Raw genomic sequence first — 15,797 nt, forward strand, 5'->3', positions numbered from 1 at the left:
TCCCCCATATGCAGGGCCAACCCAAGTCTCCCCTTCAGCCTCTGCACATGGAACTAGCCCTGGGTGGGCAATAATTTTTGTTGTGAGGGCAGGGGGGAAAAACTCAGAGTTTGGTAACTGATCAGAGGCTGTACTTTTCCTGGAGGGGGTGTGGGGGCTGGGGTGGAGGTTGGGTGTAGAAGACAGCTTGTGCTAAGGTACTGGAGTGCAAGGAGGGTGTGGGGGTCTCACAGGGACTTTGGATGAAGGAGGGGGTTGTGACCTCAGGCAGGATGTTGGGGTTCTGGGCCTGGTAGAGTGTGTGGGTGCAGGAGAGGAGTCTGGCCTGGGGGAGGGTTGTAGGAGAGAACGAAGGGTCTGCGAGAGAGCTGGGAATGCAGAAGGGGGTTGGATGCCAGTGGTAGTCTTTGGCTGGGAGGTGTGTACCTAAGCTGCTCCTGGCCAGCAGCACTCTCAGGCTGGCTTCCCTGCCTGCCAGCAGCCCCAGACTGCTCAAAGTGGGGTGCTGTCCATGTGGCTTCCTGTGCCTCTGCTAAGCCTACCTAATAATGCCTTGCTGGAACCAAGGGTGCTGACGGGCATTGCATGTCTGCAATGCCCCTGGCCATCATGTGGGCTGCCGAGCTTGTAGAATCCACCATGACTTGAAGTGCCATCAATGAAACCATACACCCCTGTAAGACGGCAGTGAAGTCAGGCTTATCGGCTGCTGGCAGTCTTGGAACTTAATGAGTTGAAGACATAGTGGCTGAGCGACACCAGACAGACAGCTGCAGGCACCCCATGGAATAAAGCTTTCTCCCAAACAAACCCAGAGATTTGACTTCTGTTTTTAGGAGTGGTGCTTGGTGCTCCTGATTTTTATGGCAGTTAACCATACCACCACAAACTAATCTGGTGAGGGGGCAGATATATAAATGCTCGTACCCCTTTTGAAGCACAAAGTACCTTTGGTCGACCCTCTTGGTCATTGGAGGAAAAGATGTCAGGGTCTGCCACAGAACCTTAGTGTTCACCCTAGTGGTCTTAAAAAGTGTCAGGGTGGCCCAGTCCGGCTCCTCTGCAGACAGCACATCTATGATAGTGTGCTGCTTCCACAGCCACCTCAGCAGGGAGGTTAAAGCCCTGTGCCACCCAATGGAGAAAGTCCTGATGGATCTTGGTGTCCATGGAGGACGGCAAGATGGATGTCCCTGCCACCACATGGTCCAGCAAGGATGCGGAGGGTGCCAGTAGGGCACGAGTCTCCTTCTCCTTGAGCTCCCCTTGTTTTGCCTGGCCTGCAGGTTGCACCACTTGGTTAAGATGTACAGCTTGGTGCTGACCCCTAGGAATGGGAGTAACATGTTCTTCCCCTTTGGCTTCTGTGGTTCCTGGGAATAACCCTGCATTTCAGCAGATACCAATTTCTATCCATGCATATCCACATCTGGCTAGAAATTTGTTCCAGCACAGAGTTCTATATATGAGTGGTTTCTCTGTATTACATTAAGTTAAAAACAGGTCAGCTGATTTTAACAGCCTTCTTTGTAACTAACTTCATTTAAATTTAAAAACAACTTCCTCTTCTCCCTGATTTTGAACAGAGAAGTAGGGCTTAATTATTGTATAAAGGAAAATGGTGGCTAATTCTACTTTCACATTAAACTGCAAAACTAAGTGTCTGCCCCAGAGATATTAATTGTTGAGTATTTTTGAAAAAATTGTATCTGTCTGCCTTTTATCGCCTGTCTGTGTTGACAGATATCGGAGGGTAGGTGTGTTCATCTGTATCTACACAAATAGCAGGGATTCCCATGGCCCTTTAAAGACTAATAGATTCATTTGGGCATAAGCATTTGTGGTCAAAAACCTATTTCATCAGCTGCATCTGTCCACAAAAGCCTATGTTCAGATAAACCTATTAGTCTTTAAGGTGCTGCAGGACTCCTCCTCATGTCTACAGTAAACAATTTGGGAACATCATGCAAAGGATATTTTTACTTCCAGTGAAATTTAAGGGAGATAGTAGTAGTAGTAGTAGTAGTAATAATAATTAATAATACAATAACAATGAAAGAATTAAAAGTGCAATCTCCAAAAAGAATATATTGATTTACTTTACATGCTTGTTTATACAGCATTAAAAATGAATTGGTGTAGTAAAGATATTTATAATATGAGGGCTTTGTCTTGCCAACATTAGTATATTATAATGTACACAAATTATTGATGTTCAAATAAGACTATGAAATCAGTAAATATGTAAGACCTGTCATAAACTATGTGACATGAAAATGATTTGTCAGTGCTTTTCCTGCAAAATATAACCTAGCAGTGTTAGACCTGCTCATGTGTGGCTTTTTTTTTTTTGCCTTAAACTATGTGAATTTGTAACAATGCTTAGAGGATTTTTTTCACTTCAAGCTATTTACATAATTCAAGAAGACAGCTGCTAAAGATAGATTAGCCACTATTTCACCTGCTTTATCTACTTTTTTAAAGAACTGATGTGCAAAATACTACAGTATTTTCAACAAATGCTTACTTTTCCTCCCCCAAAAAACTATTTCTTGCACCACTTCACCCTCCCCCAAAAAACAACAAAGGAGTTGCTGCATTATTGAATGTGGTTATTGAATACAGTATGTGACACTATACAGTGAAGTATACTTAATAGTCTGTTCATGTGTACAAAATTAATCATTTTGAAGTTCTTTTCTTTCCTTGGAAAATACTGAAATAAAATTACAGAACACAATTACAAATGATATTCTTTCCTACGGTGCTTTTAATGCATCTAAGAAGCAAAATAAAGTATATAATGTAATTACTGTGGAATCCACTGTCTGGATTTTGGAGGAAAAGATTAAATTGACATTAACACTGCTTCATACAGTAGTGGATGTAGCATCTAAGTGCCAAATGATCTTTGACAGTTTGTCATTGCCTATCTCTTTTGCATATTTCAGTCTTGTCCATAACTAATGTGCTACTTAGTTGCATTCTTTTAAATTATTTTTTCACTTATAAATTTAACAAGTGGCTGGAGCCATAATTATTCAGTTGCTGTGTTCCATGGTAATAAATTTTTCTTTAAAAATTAGTTTCCAGATTTTCTAGATGATGAAGCAGGGTTGTTATGCTTCTCCCCATAATTCTTAGGGCTTGTTTTTTCCTGGGTTTCATACTTGAAGTACAACGTGTTTTAATGTAACAAATAAGACTAATACAGTACATGACTTTATAGAAGAGATTTTTTTTCTTTACTTATTAACCTGAATGTCATGGGCAGCAAGACCATTAAATGAAAATCCTAAATAAAATGTCACATTTTCATTTCCTTGAGGCACAGAATCATAATGTAATGCTAAAATATGAATCTGTCCAACATGACCCCGTACAAACAGTTTTCCATTCTCTGTCCAACCTGAAACCCTTCTTAGAACATCACGTATTTTACCTATGTTCCACACCTCGCCATGTTGCCACTTCATCCGCCGATCATTTAGGGATCCGTCAATTAATTTATCAATCCTAGTCTTATGCACAATCTTTCTAAGACCACAGCCTTTTCCTAGGAAGAAATGTGTGTAGATTTTCTTTTTTCTTGGAGCAACATTTTTGACCTTGATGTCATGCATGCGTTTCATAGTTTGAAGAGCTAATACGAGCATATCGTCTTTATCTGAATTAGGTTCTTTGTCTAATGCATCATCAGGCCAGTACAGCAAGGTGAGCAAAAAATAGGCACTTGCAGGAAATGCTGTTCTTCTCTGCTTAAAAAATCTATTGCTGAGTGCTCTAAGTGTTTGAAAAGGAAGAAGTTTGGAAGATCCAGGAGCTAAACATGCTAGTGTGATATGACACAAAATATAATTAATGAGATCAATGTCGTCCAGCCTCTCTTTCTGTGGGTCATCAGGGTAGAAATTAATTATTTGTTCTAACTTTTCAACTGACCTCTTCTCTTTCGAATCTGACAAAAATGAGAGAATGGTAGTAACATTGCCACCACCATACTTATAAATACTCATGCGTCTGACAAGTTGAGTTTCGGATTCTGAATTATCTTCTCCCAGATTTTTTGAAGTGAAGAATTGAGCATATACCTCACATTGTCTTTTCAGCCACTTTCGTGGATTGTAAACTTGTTCTTCCTTCTCCTCCTTTGTTCCCTCATCTTCTTTCTCCTGGTTTTTATCAGTTTGGAAGTAACTTAGGTCTTCCGAAATCCAGTCCAGAGCATTGTAAATGTTCTGGCGTAAGCCTTTTAAACGGCTATGAAGCTTTCCCCATGGTTTTTTAATTTCCTCTGGAATGTAGTCTGTTAGCAAATAACGCACAAGCTCAGAATGTTCCCCTTGTGTGTTTTTAGGAAATACCTCAAGTGTAGACAAGAATTTTAGTAGACGACATCCCACTTCAACCTCTCCAAAGTAGCCAGCGTTATTCATGCTGTCGATCTCTGCCTTTGCAGCCTGTTGTGCAGCCCTGAAGCATTTCATAGCTTTAAGGGCAATTTCTATCATCTGAATGACTTCATCAGGAGTGACCTCGTCTGTCCTTTTGTCTACAGTAAAACTAAACCATTTCCTGTATACTTGACCTTCTGTATCCAAAATAAAAGAATCATTTGGCAAATGAGATTTGGCTGCTCCTGCCCAATACTCTGCATCCTCAAATTTTTCATAATTGTAATGCAGTCGAGCAAGCTGCTGGGCAAAGAAAGCATCCTTTCCCAGGCATTCGTAGGCTGTTTTTAAAACCTCTATCGCTTTTTCACAGTTTTCAACCTTACAGATATGCTCAATGAATGGAGAGAAGAGACTGTCAGTATTGTCTCCCCTGCTCTTCTTGTCACGTCGTATGAACAGATCTCTGATGAATTTCATGAAGTCGTCTCGTCCAAATCTGTGGTGTAACAGCACTTTTTCTTGGAGAAGGTTCATTGCAGTTTGACTCTGAGGCTGACTCCCTGAGAGCTGATATAGAATTTCTTTTGCAACCAGGTAATGTATGATGTGGACAGATGAAATACAGGTGGTATTTTCTCTTAATTCTATAAAAATAACCCTTGCCTGTTCACTTAAGTTATTTTTGAAATCATACTCTCTCACTCTCTTTTCAGTATATGCTCCCAGCCCTAGAAAAGCCTCACAGTGTGACAATGAAATGTATGAATTATGTACATAGCAGTTGAGCAAAGCAACATACCTCATTAAATTAGTAACAGGGGAAGAAAGGTCTATGCCCTGGAGCAAGTGCTCTACAAATTCTCTTACATATGTTTCATTAAACTCCTCACTCATTAGGACAAATGTAAGAATAAATTCAGGTTTGAAGTCTTTCTGCTTTTTAAGTTTTTCAATTTTGGTTTTAAACAGGTGTTTCTCTTGGTCTGTCAGTTTGTGAGTGACAGCAACTGTATCAAGGGGAGAAGCTTTGCAAAGTTTTTCAGGGACGTTAGATCGTTTACAACCCATAAGGATGAAACAAGGCTTGGAAAAATGACTTCTTCGAGCTGCCATTGCATCCATTAAATCATGTTTTAATTCATCCAGATAATCTTCGTCATAGTCTTCAACCAGGAGGAGGACTGGAAGAGAGTTCTTCAAGTCATTTTCATCATATTCTCTAAAATTAACTGCATGCTGGCAGACAGTTGCCACTGGGTATGTGGATTTGACCACAGCACATCTTAAATCCTTTCTTCTTTTCCATAGTACTTGCCTTGCAATGGTGCTTCCTCCGCTTCCAGGTTGATGAAATATTTTTAATTTAGCCACAGAATACCTGATTCTGTTCCCATGCAAAATATCATCCAAGATTTTATGAACATCTCTGCAGGCCTCCCGTTCAATGACTTCTCCACAGCTTGCTTTATCAGCAAGCCAGAAGTTTTTCCAGCTGACTTTTCTACCCTGGTAAAATGTCCGTTCTGTCTCCTCTATTTCTTTTGTGCTCAGAAGATCCAATTTGATATCATCACATTGATCTGTACACAAAATTTCAAGGGAAAACATTTTCTCTTCTTCCAGTGTTGGAAGCACACACAGACCTTTTGTAGAAACTGGTAAATGTCTAGGACATATTGTGGATGGAAGCATTTTTTGAACAGTGGCATCTACATGACTTAGCTTCATGCCCACAATACTTCTCTCTTCTAGTGTCTCACTATTACAAGATGCCTGAGCTAGGTTAGCCCACTTCTTGTAATTTTCTTTGGATTCTGCAATGCATATGATATAATCCATTCCATTCATTTCTGCATAGAATTCATGGAAGGTGTCTACAAGTGGCTTCTTCACAGGTGAGCACAGGAGGAAAAGCACCACAAAAGATCCCTTAGGAAGGATTTCATCACAGATAAATGAAATGGCTTTCTTCAGATACTTCTTCTTTTTTTTAATCCAAGTGTCTTCATCACAAGGCTTCTCGTCCCCAAGGAAGTCACTACGTCCATTGCAAAATGTCCAGCTGGTGTGATCAAATAGGCCCAGATGTTTTTGAAATTCAGTGGTGCTCATTTTTGTTTCATTGGAATAATTGTGCAAAAAATGTGACCTTGTTGCATGATGCTCTTTATACTTGGCATATAAACCTGACACATTGGAATTCTCATCAAAGTCAAACACACAGAAAATATTCATGCGCATTAAAAAGTTGACAGATTTCAGATCCTGCTTTCCCCAGCTGTTTGTTACAAGAATGTACCACAGAGAATCATTCATATAGTTCTTTCCATCAGTGAATAGGACTGATAACTTTCGCCCTAAATTTTGGGAAATTTCCTTAGGATCCTCATTACTAGAGGACTCAGCTTTTTCTCTTCTGACATCCATCATATCCAAACCCTGAATAAATGTGACTAGGTCTTCGTTCTTTACTGGCTCAGACTTGGCTCCAACTCTTTGATAGAGAACATGAGTTTTGTCAAGGATCACTTTATTGTTGTCTTCATTAAATTTAGGCAAGCGTACTCGAAAGATCTTCCCCTTCACTATACTGGATGATGGTTCAATGTGAACCTCTACCACAAAGAGTTGTTCTTGACAGTCTTTCTGAATCACTTCAGTAAAAATAGGGGGGTGAATGCAATTTCTTGCAGTTTGTTGGTGAGAGGGCTCAAAACATTTTTCAATGTAGTTTAATGCATCAACATAGACATCTGTGTCTGTTACCGGTATGCCAGCTATCTGTCCATGTTTCCAGCCTTTGTCTTCAACACTGTCCATTACCCCGAAGTGTATTGTGCCATTTGTTCGAACATTCATGCAGGCTGATGCATATTTAATCACTTCACATGCAAACTTTGCTTGCAATCGTTGCCTGTCCAGCTTTGCAGCAATTGTAAAAGATTTGTATTCATGGCAAGGTGTGATCAAATCTATGACTCCAGTTTCTGGTGCAAGAATCCTGTTTTTCACATATTTAAAATTAGTATCTTCATTTTTAAATTGTCTAAATTTGCTCAGCGTTAATGGTTCAACTGTGTTTTCGTGTGAGGAATGACTTTTTCTACTTCCTTTCTTAGAAAGAGAGGATATTGTTTTTTCTGTGTGCTCCTTATCAGTCTCTTCTACTGCACCACAGTTGTCTGTTTTTGAAGAACCATTTTGGTATGATGTTACTTGAAAACTTTTGGACTCTGTGATGCTGAGGGCTTTTAAATCATGATCTGTCTCTTCAGTCAGTGTATTAGCCTTCATAGGCACAGCTGAATTCTTCTTTTTCATCTTCCTTTTATTACCATTGTTTGTGACATCAGAACCTAACACTTCTGAAGCCTTAATGCTGGGATTATCAGCATGGGCTGAGTCTATCCCTGCATTCTTGTGCATATGTTCCAAAAGTTCATTTCTTTTCCGTGTTACTATGTGGATTTGGCCTCCTTTCATACCCATGCTCCTGAGGAAAGGTTCATCTATCTCTTTGAGCACTGGGCCAGTCACTTCCTCTGCACATAGCTTTTCTACATATTCTTTCTTAATTCCAATGGATTCTAGCCAGCATCCAACATGGGACTCATTCCATTCAGCCAAAGGTAACGTTTTGTAGTCTGAAAAAAAATTGTGTGTCAGCAGCACATATTCAGGGACGGTTACTCTTTTTTTATTATTATTATTATTATTATTATTATTATTATTATTAGACAGTACTGTACTTTGTATTAGTGTTACAGTCCTCTTTAAAGCCTTGTTTTGATACAAAATTATGTGTGTTATAACACATTTGAAAAGTTTAGACTTTAACTAATCACATCCGCCCCCTCTACACTGGACCACCCTTCTGGAAGGGGCATGCTAATGAGCTGAGGGGGACATTCAAATGAGGCATGGATTTAAATGTCTCACATATTCCCACAAGATCTCACTTCCGGAAGAGCCTTTCCAGAAGCCAAAGCTGTCATGTAGACAGGGTTCCTTCGGAAGGAAACCCCCTTCCAGAAGACGCCTTATTCCTCAAACGTTTCTTTGAATTCTTTGAAGGTTTCTGCTGGTTTAAGGCCAGAGGTCACCATTACATCTTCTGGTCTGACCTGCATACCACAAGACATTAAATGTCTCCTAGAGACCTCTCTGTTATGTTCAGAGAGGTTAACAAAACTAAAGGATTTCAATCCTCAGGAGAATGCCTGGGGCACCCAGTGAAGCAAACTGGGCAAACCAAGTTGCCATCAGTGCCCAAATCCTTACAAGGGCAGGGGCTTGATCGGATGAAATGTGCCCAGATGATCCCAGCAGGTGAACAACTCCCCATGCTACAGAAGAAGGCAAAAAGCTATGGGTTAAGTTCTGAGATCTAGCTATAGTTGTGCTGATGACTTCCTCTGTGTTCCTGGGGAAGTCACTGAACTTCTATCTGTTCGCCTTCTGCTCAATGGGGATGCTACCTCCTTATCATTCTCATACAGCTGCTAAGAAGATTCACTAGTATGCCCCACGCATTGGATAAGTAAAATGTTACATATTCAAACATCAAATTCCATTACCTAAGAAGTACAAATATCTCAAAAGAGATACATACCCATTTTCTTGTAGAAGTAGTTTTATCTTCTCGCTTAGAAACTGAGAGCTAAGGGAGAAAAAAGCCATACCAAATAGCTGAATATAACATTTTTTAAATGATCTATATTGTTCACTCACTTTTGGGGGGATGTGAAGGAAACGTTTGTTATTTACTGAATTTAAACACCCCTGGATTTGTCATCCACCTCTGCCTTTTAGTCCCTAGAATGAAAGGCTTGGAAGCTTTTGATAGTCTCCCATAACATTTTTACCCATAAGTTAAGGAAGTATGGATAGGATACATGGAGTATAAGACAAATAGAAAGCTGGGTTGATGGTCAAGCTCGACAGGGAGTGGTCAATGGCTCAATATCTGTATGGCAGTCGGTTTCAAGTGGAGTGCCCCAAGGCTTGTTTCTAGGGATGGTTTTGCTCAACATCTTTATTAATGACCTGGATGAGGGACTGGATTGTACCCTCAGAAAGTTTGCAGATCACACTAAGCTAGGGGGAGTGGTGGATATGTTGGAGGGTAGAGATAAGATCCAGAGTGACCTGGATAAATAGGAGGATAGAGCCAAAAGAAATCTGATGTGGTTCAACAAGGAGAAGTATAGAGTCCTGTACTTGGGATGGAAGAATCTCTAGCATTGTTACAAGGTGGAGACCAACTAGCTAAGCATCAGTACAGTGGAAAGGGACCTAGGGGTTATGGTGGATGAGAGGCTGGATATGAGTAAAGAGTGTGCCCTTGTAGCCAATAAGGCTAGTGGCATATTGGGGTGCATTAGGAGAAGCATTTCGAGCAGATCTAGAGAAGTTGTTGTTCCCCTCTATTCAGCACTAGTGAGGCCACATGTGGAATATTGTGTCCAGTTTTGGGCCCCCCAGGATGTGGATGTACTGGAGCAGGTTCAGAGGGAGGTAATGAAAATAATTAAGGGGCTAGAGCACATGACTGTGAGGAGAGGCTGACGGATTTGGGCTTGTTTAGTTTACAGAAGAGAAGACTCGGGTGATTTAATAGCATCCTTCAACTTCCAGACAGGGAGTTCTAAAGAGGATGGAGAGAAACAGTTCTCAGTGGTGTCAGATGGCAGAACAAGGAGTCACAGTAGGAGAGGAGTAGGTTGGATATTAGGAAAACTACTTCACGAGGAGGGTGGTGAAGCACTGGAATGCATTGCCTTGAGAGGTGATAGAATCTCTATCCCTAGAGATTTTTAAGTCCCAGCTTGACAAAGTCCTGGCTGGGATGACTTAGTTGGGGTTGATCCTGCTTGCAGCAGGGGGCTGGACTAGATGACCTCCTGAGGTCCCTTCCAGCCCCATGATTCTATGATTTATAGTTAGAGTGGTATGATCCTGTCCCCTCCTTACTGTAGCCACATACTTTGACATGAAGGGGACTTAAACTGGCATAATTTAGTCCTGTCCTACAAACAACTCATCCAAAGGCGCAGTATGCAAAATAATATCCAATATTACAATTGTCTAAGAGTAAGAAAACAAAAATTGAACATTACTGCCTGCAGGTATTTATAAAAGGCCCCTCATACAAACTGAGACAATAGAACAGTTAGGCTATGTTTACGCTAGAGAGTTTTGTGGGAAAAACTGGGTTTTGCTGACAAAGCTTGTGGAGCACCTACACACAAGCTGTCGTTTTGTCTATAGAAACTGTAGAAATAAAGCCGTGTAGGCGCTCTGGGTGGCCCTTTTGTCAACAGAACCTGTCAAAAATTCTGTCTGCTTTTATGTATAGATGCAGTCTGTAGACAGAAGTTTTGTTGGAACATTTCTTCCAACTGTAACTGCTGTAGACAGATGCTTCTAGTCTGTATGTAGCCTAAAAGAATAACAACTAGTGCTTTAGAATATGTCACAGAAAATCTGTATGTACAAATCACCACAGCTGTTTCCATACCACACTATGAATGGTTACATCCGCTCTGTCATGCCAGGTCAGTGGAGGCAGGTTTCTCTAAACAGCAGAGATCCAGTTCCATGAAGGCAATTCCAGGCTCCTACGTTCTTCAGGGATGTACTGTAAATTGAGGTTTAAAGAGAGAAGAGTCATTAGAGTGGATAAAGAGAGCAGCCTGCAATAAAAAGGCAAGGTAAGCAGGGCCCCTCACGTGAACCAGACTTGCATATTGGGGTGATGAGAAATGCTTTGCCCTATAGGTTGGTTGGTGAGGTGAGTGTGGGCCTCAATACGTTGGAAAAAGGGTCAACAGCTATTGGGCCGACTGGGTAGAGACTGGTGATAGTGGATTAAAAAGGGAAAAAAATACACATAGTTAAGTAAACAACAAGCACATGGAACAAATATGCACAACCCCAAATCCACTCTCAGAAACAATGCTCAGGTTGCCAAGTACTTTTTTTTTACTTCTGTAGACTTTAGCTCATCCCCTTGGGATGGGGCCTAAATCAGTGAAATCCTTCCCCTCTACAGTAGACTGGGAATGCTAATTCCACAGCGGGGTCACAGCCAATGTTCCCATTATTCTTTGCCATCTGTATGTGAAATAAAGTTTTGTAGGTACCAAGGCGTGTGCAGATGTGCACCACTGATAGAAAAACAACACCTAGCTGTGGGTGCTCTGCTAATTAGCTGGGTGGCAGTTGAATTTCTCCTGAGTGGCTACACAAGCGCACAGGAAACACTGGGCACAGCCCAAGCCCTGCAGCATAGCAGGACCTAACAAGTCAGCCAGAGCGCTTGAGGAAACGAGTTATGTTTGTCAGTCCTGGCTGAAAAGTGCCACAAGGGGGCAGCTAAATGCAAGAACTGGGTGTGTTTCTGGGTGGTTACATTCCTGATCAGAATCAACATCTTTGAGAGAATAAAAATGGCCTTTATGCAGCCCTCTTCCAGGAAAGATGGAGCAAGCCCTTAGGCGGCCCACAATCAGCTGCCACTGGGGTTGTTTTAGCAACCAAAAGAGGAGGCCTCCCCCCAGTCCATACTAGAGATTTGGGGGTTGGGGGGGGTGTTAGTGATTCACTGCAGTAGTCTTGCAGGCCATAGAGCTATCCTGCATTGGTTATGTAACTTTTCCTATGGATTTGAGTCTTTTTCTGCCTTGGAAAAAGGAATATAGAGAAACCAGAAACTGAGCACTGGAAGTTGGTTTTGTGGAGGTCAACAAGTTTGCAAATCAGGCACTTTGGCCTGAAATTGTCCCTTCCTGAGTTACAGAAATCCCGCTCTAAAACAGAGTTGAAAATTAACAGGGGTGGGAGGGGGGAATCAAATGTTTCCTACAGTTTAAACCAGAGCTGCCCACACCGTGCTCCAGGGGTGTGGGCCCCTCATACTGGGAAAGGGACAGGAATGGGTGGCCCTGTATTTGGAGCAGGGGACTGGCAAAGGTCTGGCAGAATGATTACCTGGCAAAGGTAACACCAATGGGCTGTCAAAACAAAAAGCAGTCAAGTAGCACTTTAAAAACTAGTAAAATAATTTATTAAGTGAGCTTTCATGGGACAGACCCACTTCTTCAGACCATAGCCATACCAGAATAGACTCAATATTTACTTGATTGCTTTTTGTTTTGATAGTACATAGACTAGCACGGCTCCCTCTCTGTTACCAATGGGCTGTATTATCTTATGTCTGGGCAGGCTGGTGGGATGGAATGCAATACCTCAGAACCAGCCTGAAGGTATGGGGTTCTCCCTGGCTTCCAGTTAATCCCAGAGATCCACCCATGGGGCTTTCTCTTCAGGGCGCAGGGAGGCAGAAGGCAAAAACAAACTAGCACGCATGTCTTTCTCTTAGCCCTCTCCCACAGGCTTTTTTGCAGGTGGTCCCAAGAAACAGATTCCTGCTGCAGCAGCCACCCTCCCTAGGGAGAGGAAAGGTTCAGATGCGGAGAGGGGCAAGAATATAACAGCCATTTGCAACATGGCTGTTGCACTGTGAGGTCTTAGCCTGTGATCTGCACTATGCCTTAGGGCGCATCATTAGCATTGAGAGAGCCAGAAAAAATACCTGTGCCACAAAGAACATTGTAGTCATCCTCAGGCTCCCACACCCGAACCCCTCCTGATGAGCCAAACTACGTTTAATTAACAGAATCAAGATATTCCCAAGCAGAGCTGCAGGGCAGGCTTACCTGACCGAGGCTGCTGGGCGGGAGCTGCCTGCTCACTCACTGAAGCTCTAGCTCTGAGAGAGGAAAGGTTTCCTTTTACAGTTGGAGATGCAGCTTGTTTGCACAACAATGTCTTGCTGGACAGTAGCCTCTGGTGGTGAATTTTTCATTGGCCAGAGTGCCGCAAAAGTGCCTGGGCAAGACAGACTGAGCTGCCTCCTCTCCCTGCCCTTACGTCTGCTTGTACTCTAGCTGCTTCTGCTCAGGGGGTTGCTTGCATTTTCTTTTCCTGTTTAGCAGCCTGCCTTGCACAGAAGAGCTTGAAGCATGTCCAAGTCTCCACCCACCAACCGGAGGTTGCCTAGAACTGATCAGCCACAAAGGCACTTCCCTGTTGAGTTGTGAGCTTGCTTTAGGCGTGGTCTGTGCATTTTAATTTAACCATGTCAGCTTTTTCTGACTGGAATCACTAAATCTGCACAACCTTAGCATGTACCCAGCAATACTGGTGTTAAGATGCCTTTCCTTGAGGGGGAATGAAGTTATAACAATATAAGCACGTTTACCAAAGGGAGCTACATCCTTACTAAGTTGGTTGTACTAGTGTAGTGAAACAATACAATATTTGTGCCTAGGCAAGTCCTTCGCTTCAGACTGTACTGTGAGCCTGCCCCCAAGGAAGCAGTGGCGAGAGGGAGGAAGAGAAACAGAATGACAACCACCTTAGAAGGAAAGCAGGACACCTCGAGGCCTCCCTTCCTCTGCCTTGTGATAAGGGACCAGCTGAGCTTCCCAGTGCCTGAGGTTGCCTCCCTGCCCCCCCCCCCAACTGTGCATTGGACTAGACCACCCCCCCAAGCATCCCCCATATGCAGGGCCAACCCAAGTCTCCCCTTCAGCCTCTGCACATGGAACTAGCCCTGGGTGGGCAATAATTTTTGTTGTGAGGGCAGGGGGGAAAAACTCAGAGTTTGGTAACTGATCAGAGGCTGTACTTTTCCTGGAGGGGGTGTGGGGGCTGGGGTGGAGGTTGGGTGTAGAAGACAGCTTGTGCTAAGGTACTGGAGTGCAAGGAGGGTGTGGGGGTCTCACAGGGACTTTGGATGAAGGAGGGGGTTGTGACCTCAGGCAGGATGTTGGGGTTCTGGGCCTGGTAGAGTGTGTGGGTGCAGGAGAGGAGTCTGGCCTGGGGGAGGGTTGTAGGAGAGAACGAAGGGTCTGCGAGAGAGCTGGGAATGCAGAAGGGGGTTGGATGCCAGTGGTAGTCTTTGGCTGGGAGGTGTGTACCTAAGCTGCTCCTGGCCAGCAGCACTCTCAGGCTGGCTTCCCTGCCTGCCAGCAGCCCCAGACTGCTCAAAGTGGGGTGCTGTCCATGTGGCTTCCTGTGCCTCTGCTAAGCCTACCTAATAATGCCTTGCTGGAACCAAGGGTGCTGACGGGCATTGCATGTCTGCAATGCCCCTGGCCATCATGTGGGCTGCCGAGCTTGTAGAATCCACCATGACTTGAAGTGCCATCAATGAAACCATACACCCCTGTAAGACGGCAGTGAAGTCAGGCTTATCGGCTGCTGGCAGTCTTGGAACTTAATGAGTTGAAGACATAGTGGCTGAGCGACACCAGACAGACAGCTGCAGGCACCCCATGGAATAAAGCTTTCTCCCAAACAAACCCAGAGATTTGACTTCTGTTTTTAGGAGTGGTGCTTGGTGCTCCTGATTTTTATGGCAGTTAACCATACCACCACAAACTAATCTGGTGAGGGGGCAGATATATAAATGCTCGTACCCCTTTTGAAGCACAAAGTACCTTTGGTCGACCCTCTTGGTCATTGGAGGAAAAGATGTCAGGGTCTGCCACAGAACCTTAGTGTTCACCCTAGTGGTCTTAAAAAGTGTCAGGGTGGCCCAGTCCGGCTCCTCTGCAGACAGCACATCTATGATAGTGTGCTGCTTCCACAGCCACCTCAGCAGGGAGGTTAAAGCCCTGTGCCACCCAATGGAGAAAGTCCTGATGGATCTTGGTGTCCATGGAGGACGGCAAGATGGATGTCCCTGCCACCACATGGTCCAGCAAGGATGCGGAGGGTGCCAGTAGGGCACGAGTCTCCTTCTCCTTGAGCTCCCCTTGTTTTGCCTGGCCTGCAGGTTGCACCACTTGGTTAAGATGTACAGCTTGGTGCTGACCCCTAGGAATGGGAGTAACATGTTCTTCCCCTTTGGCTTCTGTGGTTCCTGGGAATAACCCTGCATTTCAGCAGATACCAATTTCTATCCATGCATATCCACATCTGGCTAGAAATTTGTTCCAGCACAGAGTTCTATATATGAGTGGTTTCTCTGTATTACATTAAGTTAAAAACAGGTCAGCTGATTTTAACAGCCTTCTTTGTAACTAACTTCATTTAAATTTAAAAACAACTTCCTCTTCTCCCTGATTTTGAACAGAGAAGTAGGGCTTAATTATTGTATAAAGGAAAATGGTGGCTAATTCTACTTTCACATTAAACTGCAAAACTAAGTGTCTGCCCCAGAGATATTAATTGTTGAGTATTTTTGAAAAAATTGTATCTGTCTGCCTTTTATCGCCTGTCTGTGTTGACAGATATCGGAGGGTAGGTGTGTTCATCTGTATCTACACAAATAGCAGGGATTCCCATGGCCCTTTAAAGACTAATAGATTCATTTGGGCATAAGCATTT

General features: G+C 43.1%; 1 protein-coding gene across 1 annotated transcript; it reads right to left on the bottom strand.

The window, feature by feature from the left end:
- Positions 1 to 1,972: 1,972 nt before the first annotated feature.
- LOC142023692 (sterile alpha motif domain-containing protein 9-like) lies at positions 1,973 to 13,876 on the bottom strand. Its single transcript, XM_075014916.1, has 4 exons — positions 13,118 to 13,876; positions 10,918 to 11,037; positions 9,010 to 9,057; positions 1,973 to 8,041 (listed from the first exon to the last, which is right to left on the bottom strand). Exons 3-4 carry the CDS (start codon positions 9,011 to 9,013, stop codon positions 3,246 to 3,248), a joined length of 4,800 nt encoding a protein of 1,599 aa, XP_074871017.1. The 5' UTR covers positions 9,014 to 9,057; positions 10,918 to 11,037; positions 13,118 to 13,876; the 3' UTR covers positions 1,973 to 3,245.
- Positions 13,877 to 15,797: the final 1,921 nt, after the last annotated feature.

Source organism: Carettochelys insculpta, chromosome 20 (assembly GCF_033958435.1).
Source record: "Carettochelys insculpta isolate YL-2023 chromosome 20, ASM3395843v1, whole genome shotgun sequence".
NCBI classification, from domain to species: Eukaryota; Metazoa; Chordata; order Testudines; family Carettochelyidae; genus Carettochelys; species Carettochelys insculpta.